This window comes from Lytechinus variegatus, chromosome 2 (genome assembly GCF_018143015.1).
Source record: "Lytechinus variegatus isolate NC3 chromosome 2, Lvar_3.0, whole genome shotgun sequence".
NCBI classification, from domain to species: Eukaryota; Metazoa; Echinodermata; class Echinoidea; order Temnopleuroida; family Toxopneustidae; genus Lytechinus; species Lytechinus variegatus.
This window is the reverse complement of record NC_054741.1, coordinates 67,576,520-67,598,441: the sequence shown is the minus strand read 5'-3', so window position 1 is coordinate 67,598,441 and position 21,922 is coordinate 67,576,520. Positions and strand designations below refer to the sequence as shown.

The window sequence follows — 21,922 nt, the reverse complement described above, 5'->3', positions numbered from 1 at the left end:
AGCATTAGAATAACTGAAAGTAGACCATGTGGTGATTGGACGTATTGGCAATTTACCGATAAAACAATGGCTACTGCAGGAAAGCTGCAATGAAATGACGCATAGCATTCTTATAGCAGGATTTCTGCTGAAAGATGCGGCACAAACTGGACTTTTTTAATAGCCCATGCTGCCTCATAAGGTAGGAATTGAACACTTTATCTAGTATAGGACATATGCAATACATGCATTAACGACTTCTATATATTCAAATAAATAATCCTTGAATTTTCCCATATACCATAAGCAGCTATAATTCTGCTTCCCTGCTGGAATTTACAGATAATGTCTTGATATAAATTTATGAAAACAGAACTAAACAGAACAATAGCTGACTGAACTAAAACGATAAGTTCACCAATTAATATAAATGCAAAATATATATTAGGTATCAAGCTGCACTCTACAAATAAGGTTGGTTCACATGATGTGATTCTAATACCTTTCCATAGATAGATAACACCCACAACCTGGAAGGGCAGTTGGCCCCCCAAAAAATATTTCACCAAATTTCACAACCAAACTGTTCAGTTTTCACAAAAGATTAATGAACTGCAGCACTACATAAAATGAAAGGGAGGTTACATTAATTGACATTCCTATAATCTCTTTGATAGGACAGGCAGACATATATATTCACTTCCCACAGATTATTTCAATTATCTTTCCTCAATTTGGAAGAAATTGCCATCTATTTTATGGGTTTCGCATGTTAAACTTCTTCATACATATATATCACACACAATACATTATATGTGTGTTAAAACTGATATTATCAGTTATCTTTGGGTTTATATGCAAGGAGATGTGCAGTTACCATTCTATTGTAAAGGACTGATAACCTTACTCGTAGAATATTTATATGGCAAGATCATTATTGATGGGTAGGTGATGTGAAAATTTGGTTGACAGCCCTCCAATAATTTAAAAAATATTGTATATAAGCCGAGCATGAAGTTCAATTTTTTTTCCCCTTCTTACATTACTAAAAACTGGTACACTTAAAAATGTTACATGTAAATTGGAGCTTTAGAATTCGATAATATTTCAATTCTCAATTGTGCAGTAGCTTTAGAATTCAATATTTCAATTCTCAATTAAGCAGTATCAATTATCTGTAAAATAATCATTATCAATTGCATCATCTTCATTCATTCACGACCAGCAAGTACTCATTTAATCATAAAAAATTGATCTTTTTCAACAAAAGAGGGCAACATTTTCAGCACACCATCCCCGCAAAGACACCTCCATTTCCAATTGTAACACTATCAGTCAAGTCGTTGCAAAAATTTTAAAAATATTTTCAAAGAAGAAAGTACAAACAAATCAGACCCCCCCCCAAAAAAAAGGAAACACAATGCCACCTTTGTAGATTAGGACATGAGGATATTAGGATGCCATTAAATAAATCAATAAAAACTAAAAAAAAAAATAAGTTCATTTCTGGATGTGCTCAGGTGTACATCTACTGCAAAAGCTGAAATAAAGTATTTTTTCCTTGTTTCATATTTGCCTTCTTGCTGAGTGTGTGTGGAAATATCACCCTCTAGAGTAGAAAGCTCTGAGTATGGAGGATTTCAATTAGAATTCTTTATCTCTTTCTTGTGAGAGTTTGCTGAAGAAATAAAACACTGCTGGTGCGTGTTACATAAAACTGTTCATAAGATACGAATGACTTTCCGCACAACTGGTAACCCTTTCTCATGCCAAGTGATATATCCCTACGTGATTGAGTTAGGACCCAAGATCATGTTCCAGTCGTTCGTAAAGTTGTGCGTAACTTTACGATCAGCTTTATGAAACACCCACCTGGGATGACAGCCCCTTGTACCTAATGTATTGGGTGTCTTTCATAAAGCTGTTCTTACGTTATGCGTAAATTTATGAACAATAAGCGACTTATCCTTTCTCATGCTAAATAAAGTTGAAAATTTGATCTTTTTTTAGATAAAGATACTCATTCTGAACAAGCATTCGAATGTCGAGTTGTTATCAAGATATGAATTACAGAAAGTTGAATCTCATTTTTAAAACGGGTTATAAAGGGGAGTGTGTGACAACATAAGGCTGCCATTACACCTTATCTCATGGCATACTCTTCCTTTCTTTAAAAGAGGAATCAGTACTTCCGTCACATCACAAGTTGGATTTGAACTAGACATCACTCCATTAATCATCTAGTCCACAGAACAGTGATTTTTCAAAGAAAATGAACATTAAGATACAAGGCCTTTACACTCCGGTTATGAAAAGTGGAAGGCAGGACTATCTTTGACATGATTGATTTGACATATATCACACACACATGTACTGCATTCTTTACTTAGAATCCTTAGCGTCATCCTTTTCGGCCGAGAATCCTCTTACTTCACCCTCCTTCCTTTCCTGTTCAATGAAAAATAACATAGAATGGTTTAATAAGGGGAGACAGGTATACCTATGCAACACAGTAATTTGAATGTATATCTGTCTTGGAAGGCCGACGATTCAAGCCATTCCTTTCTCACAAAAAGTCTTTGTACCTATTTTGACAAATTAAAGTGCACAAGTTGACTTTGATACATCAAATTGAAACTCTTCTTGCAAGATTTCTCTGAGAGGTATTTATGAAGAAAATATCAGAGCATAAAACAATTTATTTTGTTCATTTATTCATACATATTCTTACAATTCAGAAAGACAATTAGTGTTTTGCATCACTGCAAATGCTATAAATGTATCTGAAAAAAAATCAGTTGTTTTTCTGTTTCTGGCATGACGGAAAAACAGAATTTTCCCTAATTTCATTTTTGAAAAAGCAAAAAAAAAACAAACTTAGAATGAATTCAGAGTACTTTGGACAACCAGGAATAACCCTCAAATTTTTCATTCCTCCTCCATTCTGGCTCATTCTGAATCCAAGTGACCATGGTGTTACAATTAGAATTCTAGTGGACTTACTTTATCAAGATCTTGTTTGGTTTTATCCTCTAGTGCTCGTATGTCATCAATCGTCATACCATGGTACTTGTCTAACCAACAGAAAACTTGTCGATGGAAAAGTGTGAATAATCTATGTTCTTGCTGCAAGGTTCAAACAAACAATGAAAATGCATTTAAAATTAATTTCAACACTAAATTCAGTTCAAAGAAAGCCATCAAACATCAAGTAAATGAGTCAACTATGCCATGTAACAGAGGCTGCATAAGCATACATTTGCTTCTTTCTCCAAATGCAACCATGAAAGTAAAACATAAGATATAAAAGCTACTAGAATTTGCCAAAGATAAAAAAAATAATGATTATTCCTAGAATTTTCAACAGAATTTCAATCCTATGCTGTAGTTTTGCAAAAAACATCCCAAAATCAAAATTTAAACAAAAATGATATGTTTGATAGCAACATGTTACGAGCAAGTATATGTATCTAGTGTAAATGTAAATTATTTAAGACTAAAGAAGCATGCGAACGAATTCCTCATGCTTTACAAATTTGTATATGTATTTTTTTTTATACTCTATCCTGATGGAGGCTCATGTCCTTATTTGCACGAGTTCCTGAAAGTAGTGAGCTAACAGGGTTTTTCCTGTAAATTGTTGAACAGAGCAGTAGATAGGAAGGTACTGGGACCAATTAGGATGTGCAATGAACAGGGTTCCCACAGAAATTTGAAAACAGAATTCGATGACTTTTCGATGACTAAATTGCCATTTTCCATGACGTCCCGGGAGTTATGTAGACTTCGGGACGTCACAAAACTGGGAAAAATGGAAATCATGAACGCCAATTATGGTAGCAGAGTATGAGACTTGCGAGACACGACAAACTGGAAAGCTGCCATAGCCAAGAGGTAAATGCAATTCCATGACTTTTCACAAATTTTCCAAAAATTCCCTGATTTTCCATGACCACAGGTTTTCCATGACAGTGGGAACCCTGTATAAATTCCAGTGAGTGGTGCAAAATTGTATTCTAGGTAATGTTTGCACCTATTGCATTATCTAAATCAAGGATCAATTTGTATACTATGCGTATATGCAAAGGAACTTTTTGCCAAGTTAGCTTATCTTATTCTTTGATGGATTTTCTTCAAACCTTCTGAAATAAGTTTGTCTCATTTTCTTGTTTTAGCTGATCTTTCTGAGCTAGAACAAAAATATCTTGATCAGTTCAGCATAGGCTAGCATGTTTCTAAAATCACTAATTTCACTTCATAGAAAGATAGATATCTTCATTATCAGATACCTGCTCTTATCAATTTGAAGACTTTTAATAGATGTGTGGGGACCTTTCTCATGTAACTTTAAAATAACACCATGAAAATTGTTCTAGAAATAAACCATTCGATCACAATATATGAGATGAAATGTCATAGAATCTTTCAATTTTTTTTGTCAATGAATTGAAATAAAGAAAATGAGCATTTGGAACATCAGCTATGTATAATCTATAGCTGGAAGGCAGCCCTTGCGGTAAGGAAGCCTGGAGTAGGGTTTTCAATTAGTCTTAGAACCACTATCTATGAGTGAGGTGGGTGCCCAATGCAATTTCCCTTGGGCTATCGTGAGGGCTGGCTGAAGGGTGCTTGAGGGAAATAAGACTTACTCTTATAACAAAACTCTCCACTCTGTTTTGCAAACCCCACCACTTAAATCTGATGTGCACTAGTTTGTAGCAGCACATGATTGGTGTCTTCTGTTCTTTGTTCAGATCCTGATAGGAAAAAATGAGAAAATATGCATCCCATATTGTGTAATCAATAAAAAAGGGTTCACCATTTTCAACTGCAAGCAAAATCAATTCTATATGTTTGATAATTTCAAATGCAATTATCAAATTAAGATTGTTATTATATTACAACTGAACATTGAAAGCTCAATAATTCCATCCAATAATAAAATTGTGGATGTGGAATAGACATTCATGAATCTCTCAATTATATATATATTTTTTTCAAAATATCAACAAGAGTCACAATATTGCAAGCATTTAAATTCTTTTTATGGTCATCAAAAAATAGAAGAAAAAAAATGTCCACAACAATAGATAACTCTTCAGATATCCAAATATCCATGACAAGACAGACTTGGCTGATATGCCCTATACGTGTGTGACTTACAACATGTAAAAACAGGCTTTAATTTTGACTCAGATTTACAATTCTTAAAGGTTACAAAAGAAGTAATTCTAACAGTTAAAGATGCATAATAATCATCATTTCCCAATTACTTTAGGTACGTTCTTGCAAAAATCAATTTCACGTTCAGACTTTTCTTTACATTCTTCAAATGGAATTGTTTTAACCATATTCCCATAAATTCCCATTTGATGTTGGTGCTAGTCCATTTTTCATATTAGTACAGCCCCTAACTTAACATAAGGGTGGTCCTGGAAAAAATCTCCCTACGTTTCCCTAAGCTTTTAACATCATTTGGCTCATAGAGGTGGGAAGGAAATCCCAATAATGCTTCTAACATCAACACCAGCACCAACAGCAAACTTGAAATAACTCTGTGAAATAAAGGAAATTATCTCTACTTATGTACATTCCAATCTTTCTTGAGAGGTCCTCGCCCAGTCTTGACCGAGTGAACTTTGGTAGGGTCTTCACTCTCCTTGTAATCCTACAGAAATAGAAAACAATACAGCAGAACTGTTCTATAAAGCTGTTCAAGCAAGATTACAAACTAAAATATGGCATGCCCAAGGTATGTCTCCGCATAAAAAAAAAAAATTACTGCAAATTATACATTGCCTTCATACGAATCGAATCTGTTGCAGGTATTTCACCTTTGGTAATGAGCCATGAAAACATTTACTTCCATCCTAGCACTTTATTATCCAGTTGCTCAAATCCGGAAAGTCTTGCCTTACTTCACAGATAGCTTTATCATACACCATCCAACTCTGTATAGATTTAAATATTATTGTGAAAGGTCATGTCCAACCCACCAAAAAGTTGAATTGAATAGAAAGAAAAGTGAAACAAGCGCAACACTGAAAATTTCATCACATTCAGATGGGATAAAAAATAAGAAATGTAGGATGTTTAGAAATTTAGCTTATTTTTCACAAACAGTTTAACACATGTATAATACAGTAATATGCTAACAAGAGAATCAATGTCACTCATTCACTATTTCTTTTTTACATTATTGTATGAATTATCCAGTATTTAATTTTTCACAGATTTGACAATACAGAAGCTCTTGCAGCGGTGGATTTATGATTAGAAATAATTCATATTTCATGTAATATAATACAGTCCAAATAGTGTGTGGTTAATGACATCATTTCCCTCATTTGCAGACCCATAATGATCTGCAAACTGTATACCTGTTTGGTGAAATTAAACAAACAAATTATAAAACTATATACCTTACATCTGCTTTTTGTTCGAATGTTTGGATGGATTTGGCCTTTTACAAGCATCTAAGGCATTTAAAGGGAAATTCAATGTTTTCCAATCTTTGATCAGGGTACACTATGCCCAATGGGAGCTCTTGATAGACCGACTTTCAATTGAGTTATAAGGAAGTGGCTAGAGGATACTTACGCCAGAATTGATTGGGTCATTTGCGATATCAATGTGTACAACTTTCCTGTGTTTTAAAAACTCAGGTGATAGATTGTGAACCTGGAGAAGAGAATGGGGGGAAAAAAAAAATTAAATCAGAACAATTTCACTACTATTATTGTAATCCTGGTCCAATTAAAAAAAATACACGATCGGCCATAGAAAACAACCACAAGATCAATCAAAATTGATGCTACAAAGCCCATATTTATGTTTTGCACAAAGCACGAGACTCTACTTCCATGCACTAATCAAGGATGAAAATGTTTTTCTCCAATCCATCTGTAGTTTCATTCGTCGTAATACATTGATTATGATCAATGTTGAGATGAAGCTTAGAAGACTCTACACTTTACTTGTAAACTTGCTTAAAGCTGCGCTGCAATTCCCTATTCATGTCAACTGGCCTAGACATGAAAAGCTTTACTAGCACTGGATATAGTCTTCAGAACAGACAAAAAACTCAGTATACCAAAGATTGGTGAATGACGTCACTGCATTCTGTGAGCAGACAGTCTTGCACATAAATTTTGAAGGTTGATAATCGCAATGAGCTGGATTATTTTGAGACATATATCTTCATGCCTGGTTACTAATGAACAATTTTTTAACACAAAGTTTCTTTGACAGTTATTTACTGATATTCCAAGCATGGAAAATATGAAATCTAAGTGAGTTTGCTGACCACTTGATTTCACTTTTTAGTGGAAGTCCCTTGACATTTCCCCTGTATTTTTATATGAGAAACAAGTAATAACATCCTTTAAAAAAAAAATATACACACCATTCAGATTCATGGTCATTTACAAAAGTTAAAACAGTTTTACTGCCACACTATTTCAGCAGTTTCATGGAAACGCTATCGTTTACTTTGAGCAATTTGAAGGTCATCACAAAATGAAAACAGACCAATAATTGCACTGCTCCATTATGCCTGATTCTGGAAAAAATTACGAGAATTAATACAAAATTCTTATATGAATTTCAAGGCTATTTGGAGCACCTACAGCATAGAGTGAATCATTAATCCAAAAGATGTAATAACAAATATTTGCAACTGTTGGAAGGTCAATTGAACATTAAGTTCACCTCTGTTCAGTTCAGTTTCAATAGCTATGTTCTTATTCAAAAAATCAGTCTCTGTTCATATCTTATTACCTTGATTCCTTTTCTATTCAGATGCGCTCATTTATTCCCTCATTCTGTGCAATTCTTTTGATGAACATCTTGCATTACATAATCACCCTTGTCATTTACCAATCCTCATCCTTGTTCTTTTTACTGGTTATTTTTACAAATCAGGTGGCTACACTATCGTTCATTTGTCCTATTTTCTCTAAGTTCATTGGTTATCTTTAGAGTAATTTACATATTTTTATATTTCTTTAGTTACTATTTTGATGTGGGCCAGTAAGGCCAAGTGTAAAGGAGAATATAAATAAACATTCACAAACAGATACAGACACAGATCCAGAACTCTACATTTTTTTTTAATTTTTCCTTGTCTCTTTTCAGTTTAATGCTGATGTTTTGGTCCTGTTGTGTTACTGATTATTTGAACAGTATATCATTTTCCATTATCAATGAAACCTCCCTCCAACTGAATAGGTATATACTGAAGCTAGGCTGAAGAACATACCAAACTGAACTGAACAGATGTCAAACAAGAGTGAACTTAACTGCACAATAGACTAAAGACTAGAAGAGAATCTTACATTTTCCTGTGTGCCATTATCCTGTTTGTGCCATGTCTTGATACTTAACTCAAAGTTATCCTTCATGTAGCCTGGATTCTAAGAAATAAACAAATCATGTACACAGAGTTAGGAGTACAAGTAGGTTATTTTTATCAAGAATAATAACAATATTGTGTTTTGAGAGCATCATTTTACTTCTACATGTATCTAACAAATGAAATGCAAGCAGTTTTATAGAGCTGGCTACTTGTATGGCAAGGACCTTGATGTACTTTATTGAGGTGCACATCACATCTCATGACCCAGAATGCGATGTCATTACGAAAAGCATTAGCCTCATAAAATATGCAATCCATAAAAATTTAAGGGGTTCAGAAATAAAAAATTCCACCATACACCCTTAACCACACTACTACAGGTTCAATTTTGTGATATTAGTGGTACGGCAGGCATTTCCTGTATATTGCCATGAATTTTGAACTACATGTAGCCCCATTTGTGTTACGTCACCCAAATCTAATGATGGCACTCTATTGGTATTAAGATTGCCAAAATTCTTACAATATTAACATATAGCATACCCACACAAAAGTATAAGTTTTGGGAAGGAAATTTCCAGAGGATGCTACATGTATTACAGTTTAAAATAAGTAAGGGTGATTTGCTTACATAGGACACCCAATATACTTTATTTGGAACCTCAACTTTTTTCTCTTTGCCCATACCATTGATTTCTTACCATATTTCTGTATAATTCAAAGTTCATTTCATTGAGCTCATTTTGATATGCAAATTTATGCAAATTTCTAAAATCCAACACCATACTTTTTAGCCCCCCTCCCCTCAACATTAATAATAAATCTAAAAAACCAAAAGATCTCGCCACTGCTTTTCATGAATTTTTCCTTCAAAACTTTTAAGACCAATTTCATGACGAGGGGGTACACAGTTCTGGAGTTAGGCAACCTTTCATAAACTGTTCAACTGTCAAGCCGAGGGTAGGCGAAGAGTTCCAAACAAAGATTCACATGATATACGCTTATGGTATAGGATGTACTCACTGATATAATAGTACAGCAATATGGGTATGCATTGTGCGCCTTCTCAACCACTTCTAGAGACCCTTTAGGGGCCAATAATCTTATAAATGATGGCACTTTTCTGCAATGATAAAAGAACATAACTAGTGTTATTTATAATTCTTATACATGCGGTAACCAATATGAATTTGAGTTTGAACACACTCCAATGAAATAACAACCAAAATTGGTCCTGGTTGGTAATTCCTGAGAAATGAGCAAATTGTTCCAGCCAAGTATAGTCTTATGGCCCGATCCCACTGCGCTTATGGATGTGAAGCGTAAAAAAATCTTGACATCTGCTGGAAAACGCTATTCATCGGCTGTGTACTCTTTGCACACTTGTTTCATACGCTCTATTCATCGAGCATCTGTCCACTGTGATTTCATCCGCGCAAGAGTTTTGAGCTGCTCAAAACTTATAAAACAGATGAACTTTCCGCTGTGTACGATGTAAATCCGCAACATTACAAGCAACAACGTCACATGTCCGTTATCATCCGATAAACGTCTGCTGCATCCTTGCAACTCACATCCACTGCAGCTGAACACCGGAGAGATAAGGTACATGAAACGTCTATACATAGTAGCACAGAAATAGAAAGGATGTAAGCGTATGCATCATGTAAAACATGTATTCAAAACCCCCGGTAACCCCTTCGAGGCTGCCATCCATTTCCATCTGCTAGGCTTCTGATGAACATCTGTTTAATATCCCCGCTATTGAAATACATGTACTACTCACGTATGTTCTTTTCCATTATGTTTTCGCAAACTTTTTGTTGTTTTTTTCCATTTCTGGAGCGGATGAAAACGGATGGAGCCACCCCTGAAATTTTCTCATCAGCTGTGTCCTTAATATGTTTTGTGTCCATCAGCCAGTGGGACCAGGCCTTTACATAAACATTATGCAATAATAAACATTATCCAAAATGTGCTGTTGACTATCTCCAGTCTGACCTTTGCTCAGCTCAGAATACCGGTACACAATATTACAAAGTAACAATAATAAAACTAGAGATGCTAGGCGGGTCACAAAGTTCAGTTTATGTAACTGTACCAGAAATAGATCCTCGATGATATACTGACAATGAATCCTTCTTTTACAGACTTTCTCATGAAATCAGTGTTTACTGTGCACTACTGGAATTTCTCTTTTATATTGCTGTTGTTGTTCTTGTTATTATAATTTTATTTTTTCATTTACTATTTTCTTATATTATTTTCATTTTTATTCTATTTTTTATTTCATCTATTCATTATTATTCATTATACTATTATTATTATCATTATTATCATCATTATTTTTTTTGGGGGGGAGGGTGAGGTACTTACGATGCTAGATGATATATCTTGTGTGTATATTGTCCTTTCTCTCTTGTCGTATTGCCTGAAACATCTGTCACGTCTCTTTCATAAGGTTCATTTTTTAACACCTCCACTCCATCTCCTCCACCTGTTACCTCCTTACTCGCCTCTGCTACTGAATAAAGCTGACCAATCTGGTACTGTAAAAAATACAAAAAAGAAATATGCAACAGATATGCAAAATAATTTCATCACAGTGAATAGTTTTCAAATTTCATGTAAATACCCCTCCATGATTTATGTTCAATTACCGGTATGTGCTATATCATGTAAGTGTTACATGAGATGAGATGATGTATGTATTTTTGCAGTGTATTGACTTTGAGCTTTTAATCTGCTGATTTGTCTGGCTACTGTACAAACATGTAGGACTTTCAAAAATCATAGTCTTCATGTATCTGTGAGAGTGAGACATATCGTTGGCGTTCATCCGAACCGTCGTATCAGTCAATTTTGGCCCAAAAATTGATTGTGATATTTTTGCAGAAAATGAAAGTACAAGTCCTACTCTATTCATTACTAAATTTTTAGGCAGCAATTTATTTTATTTTATGAGATGCATGTATGATAGGATTTTCACGGCGATGCATACATATTTTTAATAAAATGCGAAAATCCCATTGGAAACGTGTACTGTAACAGAGCAATACGTTTTGACAAACCGCAATTTCAATGCACGTGGTCGACCAAACCATCGTATCAGCACTTGGCACTGCATTGACTTTGCATGTGAAAAGCAATACTATGTTTTGATTGATTGCACGCATTGAAATCGCGGTCAGTCAGAACATCCTAGATCGCTCTTTCCCTATGGTGTTTTTGAACAGGGAAAATCTAAGTCACTCACACTGAAATCAAAAGCATGAAGCTCTTTTGCCACATTTTCTTGGATCCTTACTTTTGTGTAAAAATAAAGATACCAATGTCAAGCAATTTTCTTGGTCTATCCAACCATGTATTTTTCAAGCAATGAATATGTTGTAAAGCAGATGAACTACGTGTGAAAATTATGGTAAACTTTGAAGTCGATTTTCTCTGAATTTTGAAAATTCATACAACATATTCACTGGATAATCACTTTTACAAGTATACATGTAAGTGTATTTTTCCTTATGAAAAGAACTTGAAAACTTGATTTTTAAACAATATCTTCATAACAGAAATTGACAAATGCAAAATACAAACAATAATTCATGTACAGGATCTACATGCACATTGTTATAAAGTCACAACAACCTCTTCTAAGCAACTTCTGCATGCAGAAATTTGTACAGTGTTAAAGGATTTCATTTTAAGTTGCATCACAATAATACATGTACATAACTTTTACCTCAAAACTTAAGAAAACATCAATTCAGTGGATTCACAATATGGTTCGCCATCTTCTCGGTTGCAGTGAATACATGTAGGCATAATTTCTAGCTTTGGGGTCGACATCGCATGCAGGCAGCACACAGTGCTAGTGCTTCAAAAATGAAAACCATGAGGCAATAATTCACCAAAAACGGTCTAAATTTCGCAAAGATATTTGTGGGAAAATTTCTCTCCTACCTCATTGAGTTGCATCAGCCAGCACTAAATAATCCCATGCAAGCGTTCATTTTTTAGTACTAGCACGTGCTACAACAGAATAACAGATGTTGACTTTTTCCCATGATGCGTTGCGAATTGTGGTCTATTTGTTGGAACCGATAGATGGCGTACCATATAGTTGCGAATCCATCAAATTAATCTATTATAATGAGTGGAAAGCCTCTTGCAGTCTCACCTGCCTTATGCATTTAATATAGCAGCAGTGCTGATTGTGAAAACTATACAGATTATTTTTTTTTTCAAAAAGAGACAGAAATGTATTGATAACAAGTTATTATCAGGATGAACTTCCCCTTTAAAAGCACTGACAGACCATTCAAGCTCTCTTTAAAACAATATCAATCAATATTATCAGTGCTTCATCTGTACTGGCCAGTATTAAGAACCATCTGTCATGATGTACAATAGGTCTAGTACTCTACACAGAGAGAACTCCCTAGACTATATTAATCAATAACCATTGCATTTTTCTGTCTCCATGTCACACATGAACAATAATACTTTATGATATGGGAACAGTGTTTGCTTCTTTTTTTTTTAAGTAACAGAAAAACAGAACTGTATCACATGTAATACACATACACTGTATATGTACATGTAGGCCTATACATGTACCTACATGTACAGTGTACACACGGTGTACATGTAAACATATTTTGCAGCACAATATTTGCCCCCAAAAATGCAAAATTTAGAGTACATGCATCCTTTCTGAAATTTGTTACCGAGAAAGTGGTTTTCAATAAAGATCAAATTAATATCATACATGTATATTAAAACAAAAACTCACAATATATTTCAGATTGGGTATATACATGTACATGTATCACATACAACAAGTACATTCATGTACATACATGTATATCCTAATGACCCTATTGAGAGATTCACAGTGTACCGAGATCCTAAGCTGATCTCTTTTGTATTCAAATGAAATTTTATCTCATTCTTATCTCAACCATTGTAAAACAAACTCATACTCAACCTGCACAGTCTCTCAATAAGTTCAAATTACCACGCATTACATATCATCCTAAAAAGGTAAACTCCAGTTGTGACCTTGTGAAAATCACAGAAATGAATCCCAACTATATCAACCAAAATGGCCAACATGTTTTCAATATTTCAACAATGTGCATACTGACACCAAACAGGTATTTTCCTAATCTATCATGAATTCAAATACATAGACCTACATGTGTTTCTTTAAATGCTTTTTTCAATGCAATATTTCTAAGCTGGTTTCCATTATTTCACACCATTCAGCTTGCTTTAAAAATACTATGATGCATGTACATACACTGTAAGTACATTTAAATATGTAGCATAAAATTAAAAGTAAATAGAGAAATAGATAATAGAAAATTATAACAAATCACAATTTTCAGGGTTTCCTGTTGAAACTACATGTAAGATGAACTTGATAAGTCACATGAAATTTATGAGTAGGTCGTTGAAGTCAATGTCAGGGGTTGAAGTCAATGTCAGGGGTTAAATTAATCCAAGATATATTTTGGGGGCCCTTTTAATTTTCTCATTTGTACTGGGATAAAAAAGGTCCTTTTGAGAAGGAGCATTGCCCTAGAATTATAGAAATTAAAGGCCTGAAAGGTTTATCATCGTAGTTCTCACATACACAGTGAGGGTTTATTGTAGGTTTTCGTAAAAAGGGTGTGCTGTGTTGCTCTAGGGTCTGCAAACTAAATGTAGCTAAAGATAAATTAAAATCTGAAACAAATGAAATACTAACATTGGTTTTATGACCTTGGAGCAGAAAAAAAACAGTTGAATGACAAAATGTCCTTTTTTTTGGTGAAATATAAAGTTTATGAGCTTTTTCACTAGAATAATTTGGGATACCCTTGGTGGCAATATTGACTGTCAATGAAAATGACAGCACAGTTGAGTCACACGAAAATGTCAATGACCAACTCAAATTGAATCTCTTTTCTTCTTTATTAGTGAAGAGATAAGGTGTATCAACAGAGCGTAGAGAAGGGAAGAGGAGCCGGTACATCAACTCTATGTTTGATGTACGAGGGAGTGGTATTACAAAGGTAACCTTTACCCCAGATATGTTCCTTAAATAGTAGAGATGTACACTTCATCATTATCTGTGTCCAGAGATAAAGTCCTGTCTTTGTCTGAAACAAAATTTGAAGAAAGGTGTCCACTGTACTGTATTCCTTCATACACAAAGACCCTGTTCTGGTTACCCTTTCTAAAACTAGTTTACTGGAAACGGGTTCAGGAAGCCGGTTTGAAAGATCGCTTGGCTAGAGTTCCCAATTGATCACCTGAAAGTGATTTTTAAAATCACTTTAAGTAAAGCGTTCTAATGTAGTTGCTACGTGTGTATACATGTACATGTAGGAACGCTCTCAGTGGGGTGACACATTTCGCGCGTAATTCTAAACCGCACTGAAGGCATTCTACACAGTGTGTAGAGTAGCGGGCTCAAAATGTGCGATGATCACTTCCTAAAGAATGGTTGTGTCCTCAAACTAAAAAAAGTTTAACAGGGCAAAGCTAGCTTGAAAACTACATTTCAAGGTGGTTTTATAAACTGACTTGGAAAATCGCTTTGACTGTTCTCAACATTTCATTACATGTTAAACTAGTTTTCAGTTTAGTTTTAGGAAGGTAGTGAGAATGGTGTCAAAGTATCCAACAGATGTGTACCTAATGTACATGTAAGGTGACCAGACATTCCAGATATTAAGGGACAGTCCTGTACTTCACCAGTTTGTCCTGCATCTGTCCAGTACGCCCCGACCCACTTAAAAGTACCCAGATGATTTTGAACACACTCATTTGAGAATATTTGTATATTACACTTATCTTCATTTCCACTAACACACTTGGCTGTATGCATTAACTGGCTGAAAAATGAGAAAAGGACAGAATAATCAAACAACTTACCTCTTCTACTGTCATAGGAAGAAGAATCCGGCTGAAGAAATAACAGAGGGGGAAACAAAATGAAAATGAAAAGTGATATTGAAATATATTCTGCCGACAAAGTAAAATTGATAAGACACAGACAATTATTTAGCAAAAGAGTTACATGGTACAGTGCATTTTCATTTCCACCTTGTCTGCAGGAGCCAATATCACATTAATAGCAAAAATTGTAATGCTACACTGTAGCGAGCTGAAATGTACCTCAATATGCCCAAAAGAAAATAAAACAAGGGGAAACCTCAATTTATCCTTTTTCTATTTATTTAAAAGAACTTTGAATCATGATTTGGACGGTACATGTAGGGAAGTTATGGGAAAAGGAGTATCCAGACCATAGAAATGAGGAGGGCACTTATTTTCATTTGGAGCATATTTGGGTACATTTCAGTTTGTTAGCATCGCAATCCTACTTCTGATTACTGGGCAAGTCCAAGAATTTGCGCGCGTTACGTACATGTATGGGACATTTCAGAGGCTTTAATGACCTGAAAAAGAGTGTTAAATGACTTTGATTAGATTGAATTCCCTCATGATGGTAGACATCTAGGAGAAGAATAATCATGCAAAAAAAAATGGTGACATGTGACCTTGACCATTTAGAGAGAAAAGATGTGCAATTACGTATGGGACGCAGAAAAAAGACAATTTTTACAACACTTTTTTCAAGTTGAGAATTCTCTGAAAGTATTTCATTTGACAACTTCTAACTTAGTGTGATAGAAGTCACAATACTCTAGTATATATCTAAGGCAAGTTTCATGCCATAAGCCAAATCCCTCTAACAGACTCTAATTAAACAAATTAATGACATGTTACGTATGGGACAGTTACGTATGGGACATTTGTCCCCATAGAGAATGTACACAATTTTCCCCATAATTCAAATAATTGAAATAATTTGAAATATGGAAATAATAAACGAGTTTCTTTCTTTAAAATGTTCTATTGAGACATATTTAATAAGAAAGGGAAATTAGCCACTTCAAAAAAAAATTCTTGTTTTTCATGGTTTTATGAATTTCTAATGTATTTCTATTGTTTTTTATTTTTTTCATATTTTTCAATTTTCACAATTTTTTTCGCTTTGATTGTTTCTCAGAAGTTTTGTTTTTATTTTCTATGAGTTTTTATAATTGTCCCATACGTAACGCCCATTTTACCAATTATGCAAATTAGGTGCCCCAAATTAGCATAAATATGCATATTATCAAATTTTTCTTAATGAAATTTTAAAATTCAACATTTGGGCTTTCTTACCCCACCAAAGATAACTTCTTAAATTAAAGATGGAATTTTGCCTTCTAGGGTGACCTTTTCTTGGACTTGCCCTACTTCTGATTATAAAAAACACTTGTCAAGACAGCTGGCAGCTGTCTGTTTTGAGTTTTTAAACATTTTAATATTTTTTCTCCTCGTACACAGACGGCTTGCGATCGTGCAGCCACCATTAGGGGGTTAACAATGCAAAATCCCCCTGATGCGATGGGGCTCATTGATTTTTGTCTTTATTTCATGAAAATATCCCAGGGGGGCACTTACATTGACAAGTGGATACCATGCACGACCTAAAAAACTTGTAAAAAGGATGTCGTTTTCGAAAACACTAAAATAATTAAGGGTATCTATTTCACTATACGAAAGCAACGTGTTTAGGGTCAAATTTGCGAGGGTATAAAAAGACAAATGTTTTTATAACTGATGTATTTTTTCCCCTAACAGTACGTGTTTAGACTACGATTTGCGCGAGGTGAGGGAGGTGGGGCCGTACTAAACCCAATGATCTAGGTAAAGGTAAAACCGATGAGCGTGACATAATTAAAATATCGCTGTAAAAATAAAGATTATTATTCCATTTTAGCCTGAGATGCACCCAAACAGGACAAAATAAACTTAAAACGAAAAGGGGGAAAAACAGTGACTTACTTCGGCTGTCGCACAATTCCCACGTCCCTGGTTTATCCGAAGCTTCATACATAAACATATGGCCATTGAGTCCCTGTACAGATCGCGTTCGAACTTTGGTCTCTGTAATTGGTGAGTAGAGTCAATGGCGTTCAGCGGAAGAACCAACATAACAGAGACCGAATGTAAGCTTTTGGTCTAGTCGTTGTACTTGTCATGCTTGTTTTATAGGGGTTTCAGGGAATACTTGACAAGACTAAAATAAGAGTATTGTTTTATTTCCAATACTTCTTGTAGAACTTGTTAAGGGTAGGGTTTCACATGCCAATACTTGTTAAGGGGTGCATAATACTAATTACTTATAATCACGTAATAAATTTTAGTATTTGTGAAATAATAATTTTATCTATAAATTGTTCAAAACGGCATCGCTAACCGGATGTACATCATACATACATGTAAGTGGTTCAAGGGTCGACCCTATTGTACTTGCGTACAGGGATCTACAGGCCATCGGTCTGGTAAGAAACCTTTATTTTTAACATTTTAATTGACTATTTTTTAAATAAAATCACAATAATTTACATGATTTTTATTGAAATCCATTTTTGTTTACATGTGTCTCTTATACTATACATATATGAAGGGCGTTTAAAGAATCCAATGATGAAGATGTCACAGTATTTAAAAAAGACATCATCATGGAGTCCTCAAGACTAGAAAATACAGTGTACGGCATTATCCTGGTTTAAGTCACCATTCCATTCACTGCCGTTCATTTCGTCAGCGGCGGCGACTTCTTTCAAGAGTCATCTCCCATTGACTTTGCACACAATGAGTGCACAAACACTGACACACACGTCGAGAATAGACCAAAAAGCTTCGGTCTCTGTTACGTTGGTTGTTCCGCTGAACTCCCTTGGCTCCACTCACCAAAATACAGAGACCGAAGTTCTAGCTCGATCAATACAGGGGACTCAATGGCCATCTGTTTATCATGTATTATAAGTTCGGATAAAACAGGGAAGTGAAGTTGCGCGACAGCCGAAGTAAGTTAGTATTTTTCCCCGTTTTGGTGCATTTCAGGCCAAAACGGAATATTCATTTTGGTACAGTTCTTTTTACACATTTTTATGAAATAAAGACAAAAATCAATGAGTTCCGCCAGGGAAGATTTTGCATTGTTAACTTCCTAAAAATGGTGGCTGCACGATAGCGAGCCGTCTGTGTACGAGGAGAATTTTTTTTAAAAATTTGAAAATAGGCCTATGACTTGTTAACTTAAATTTTTTTAAAACTCCTGGAGGCGTCTGGGGAATAAAAAACATTTACTTCGTGGGCTTACTCCCCAATGATGCCTGGAGATGGATCCCATAAGACTCCATGTAGGAATGAGATTCCCACGATCCAAGTCAAGCTAAATCAACACTTACCGTAAGTAACGGTGTATTAACCGCACCTTTTTCTCGGCGGGATAGAAGCAAAAGTCGGGGGTGCGGTTTATACACGGTGACGGGTCTGAGCCAGCCCGCCGTAACCCCTCCCGTACATGTACGATGTCTGCCAGTTCACAACACATCGAGTGGCCGGGCGTAGCCGCCCAGGCAATGTCGTTTAGAGGGGTATGAGCCGCGGGTAATGGGAAGCGAATTACGATCTTAATTAAATGTTGTCCATAACAAACGCACCCACCTTCATGACACTAATTTTGACTTTATTCTCGATTCAAAGTAGTGAAGTTCCCTGGCTAATTTGAAAGAAACGCCAAGCACACTCGGTAATATTTTGTGAGCGAGAGTTGAATGAGCTTAGATTGCGTTGTAATGTGGTTATAGTGCGACTTAAGCTGGCGCTATTCAAAGTCCCATTTCGCGCCAGCTTGTTTTTTTTTCCTTCCTGTTTGCTTTTCAGAAGATACCATGTAAATCATGCACGAGAGAGACAGCACGAAGCCGTAAAAAACAACTGGAAAAAATGTCAATTTCTTTGTTTCTTGAACCTTCCTATAATCCCGTATCCAAAATTCATGCTAAGACATCAAATTTCTGAAAGTGATTGTGAGGTTACGATGCAAGAAATGTGAATGTTTGTTCCTCCTACGCTGGGAAAGACAGATTATAATTTGATAAGATGTACTGGCATGACTGGTACTGTATCGTAGTTTGCAATGTAATGGCAGTGCTGTGTGTGTGTACACTGTGACTGTGAGGTGAGTGAGTGTGTAAATTGCCAATATTGTCGGGACCGTTCTTTCTTTCTAACATTTGTAGATGAATTGATCAAGAACAGCAGATTCCGCGTACCGGTAATCTCTTTGGATACTTTGACTTTTAAAAACTTATATTTTGTTTCTTTGTACTTCAAATATGCATGTAAATGTGAGAAGAATTTTTTTTTTTTTTTTTTTTTAGTCCAAAGTTGGGGGTGCGGTTAATACACGGGTGCGGTTAATACACCGTTACTTACGATATCCGTTAGGTTTGGAGCCCAAATTCACGTAAATGGGCCCAAACCATATTAACCCCCTGTTAGTATTAATTTAAATATGTTTATTAAAAAAATAGTACTAAATTTGAAAAAAAAAAAACATAAGAGCACGAGCGTAACTTACCCAGTCTCTTTACGTCGCCATTTTAGAATCTTTTGTTATCAATACTAAGATACCACACGCGTGTAGAGCTGCAGTCTAAGATTTAAAAAATACTCGCATCGGCTAATAAATATTATGAATCATAAAATATTTGTTTCAGTCAAAAAATATAACACGTGGTAAATGATTTTACATTATATTTATCGGCCGAATCAAGTATTTTAAAAAATCTAAGTTGGCAGCTCTATACGCGTGTGGTATCTTGGTATCGATAACAAAAGATTCTAAAATGGTGACGTAAACAGACTGGGTAAGTTACGCTCGTGCTCTTTCATGCTTTTTTCAAATTTAGTGTTATTTATTTAATAAACATAATTAAATTAATACTAACGGGGGGTTAATATGGTTTGGGCCCATTTACGTGAATTTGGGCTCCAAACCTAACGGATAAGTGCTGATTTAGCCTGACTTGGATCGTGGGAATCTCATTCCTACACAGAGTCTTATGGGATCCAACTGGGAGTCTTGCTCAGAATGATGCCGTGAAGTTTCATCTAATTTTTAAGTTGACAAATGTTTTGCTTAAATTTTATTAATTTCTCAAACATAGTTTTTAAGATTTTAGAAATAGATCTAGAGTCTATGTTTATAAACACCAAATATCACTTGTTACATGATTGGATTGCTTTGTTTGCTTAAAGTTTGAACTTTTTTCCTCTTTCTTTTCTATGGATCTTTCTTCATCCTTCTATCCTTCCTGTTTGCCCTTTTTTGTTCCATCTATCTGTATTTCTTATCTTTCTTTCCTCATACTTTCTCTTTCTCTCAGTGTTCAATTTTCTTTCTTTCCTTCTTTCTCTTACCTGCCATCTTTATTAAATTCCTTTTTTTATTCCCTTAAACTTTTCTTTGCTTCCTTCTCCCTTCTTCTCCTTTTCTTTCGGTTCTCTCTCCTTCCATTTTTTTCCTACCTGTCTTTCCCCCTTTCTTTCATTCTTTAATTTATTTTTCCTTCTAATTCTTTTCCTAATAAGCTTATTCTTTCTTTCTTTCCGTACTTTCCTTCCTTCCCTCCTCCCTTCCTGTTTGTCTTCTTTCATTGTTTGTTTCTTTCAAAGAATGAGGGAAACGTTTTTCTTGTCCGATCCTCCTCTTACTTTTTTTCTTTCTCTCCTTTATTTTGTCTTTCATACATTTTTTCATTTTCCCTTCCTTCTTTTTCATTCTACATTTAATTTAAAAAAATGACAGAAATCTTTTCTCTAGACTCTACTTACTTTCATCCTTTTTTTTAATTACTCTTTCCTTCATTTTTTTTCTTCTTCTAAATTTATTTCTTTTCTTTCGTCTTTTCTTTCTATCCTTCATACTTTCGTTCACCCTCCCGTCCAATTCCTAATATTTTTTTCACATGTCAAACGTATATACACTGTGTAGCTGATCTTCTTTGTTGATCTTTTTTGTTGATTGTCCCATATTTTATTTTGTGAAATCTAGTCACCCTGGTCGCGTATGATGGTATTCACCACTCGTCAATGTTGAGTGGAGACACCACCGACTGGCAATTGCAATGCAGCAACGACTGGTGTCATCAGCTCAGTGCCAGGCGCTAGGCCTAGGCAGTGGTGAACGGAATTAACCGGGCCGGGCCGATAAAACAGTCCACTTTCAATAAAAATCATACTACGAATATTGTTAATTTCAATGAAAATGTCATCTCATACTTAATCAAAATGGTACATGATATATAAATACAAAATAACTTACAACTCCCTCAAAATTCCGTCAAAATTAGGCATTGTGTCCGTTTATGCGGGTTATTTCAAGTTCGACTTCTGCTATCCGCTAGTGTTTATCACCCATTTTCGCACCATACCGGTATCGCATCTTCCAAGCGAGTTCTGTTAGTCTTTTCCAAGACAAGATGAATGATTTTAATACAGCATATAATTTGTATTTGGTGTGGTCTTTGCGGGGGTCTTTGCAGGGGCAATAATAGTTAATTTTATTGTGGTCGACCAGCAGACCTTCCTTCAGTACCTTTACCAGCTGCAACCGAGATCGAAGTCATTAAAAGCCGACACTGAAGTTTAGAGAGAATATGATAATATACATTTTCATTTGAAAAA

At 35.1% G+C, this 21,922-nt stretch overlaps 1 protein-coding gene across 1 annotated transcript; it reads right to left on the bottom strand.

The window, feature by feature from the left end:
• Positions 1-160: 160 nt before the first annotated feature.
• On the bottom strand, positions 161-21,697 carry LOC121408746 (phosphatidylinositol transfer protein alpha isoform-like). Its single transcript, XM_041600367.1, has 10 exons — positions 21,561-21,697; positions 15,260-15,290; positions 10,712-10,884; positions 9,359-9,458; positions 8,316-8,393; positions 6,580-6,660; positions 5,570-5,647; positions 4,629-4,736; positions 2,983-3,105; positions 161-2,427 (listed from the first exon to the last, which is right to left on the bottom strand). The coding sequence occupies exons 1-10, from the start codon at positions 21,590-21,592 to the stop codon at positions 2,362-2,364; spliced, it is 870 nt and encodes a 289-aa protein (XP_041456301.1). The 5' UTR covers positions 21,593-21,697; the 3' UTR covers positions 161-2,361.
• Between the last annotated feature and the right edge of the window lie 225 nt (positions 21,698-21,922).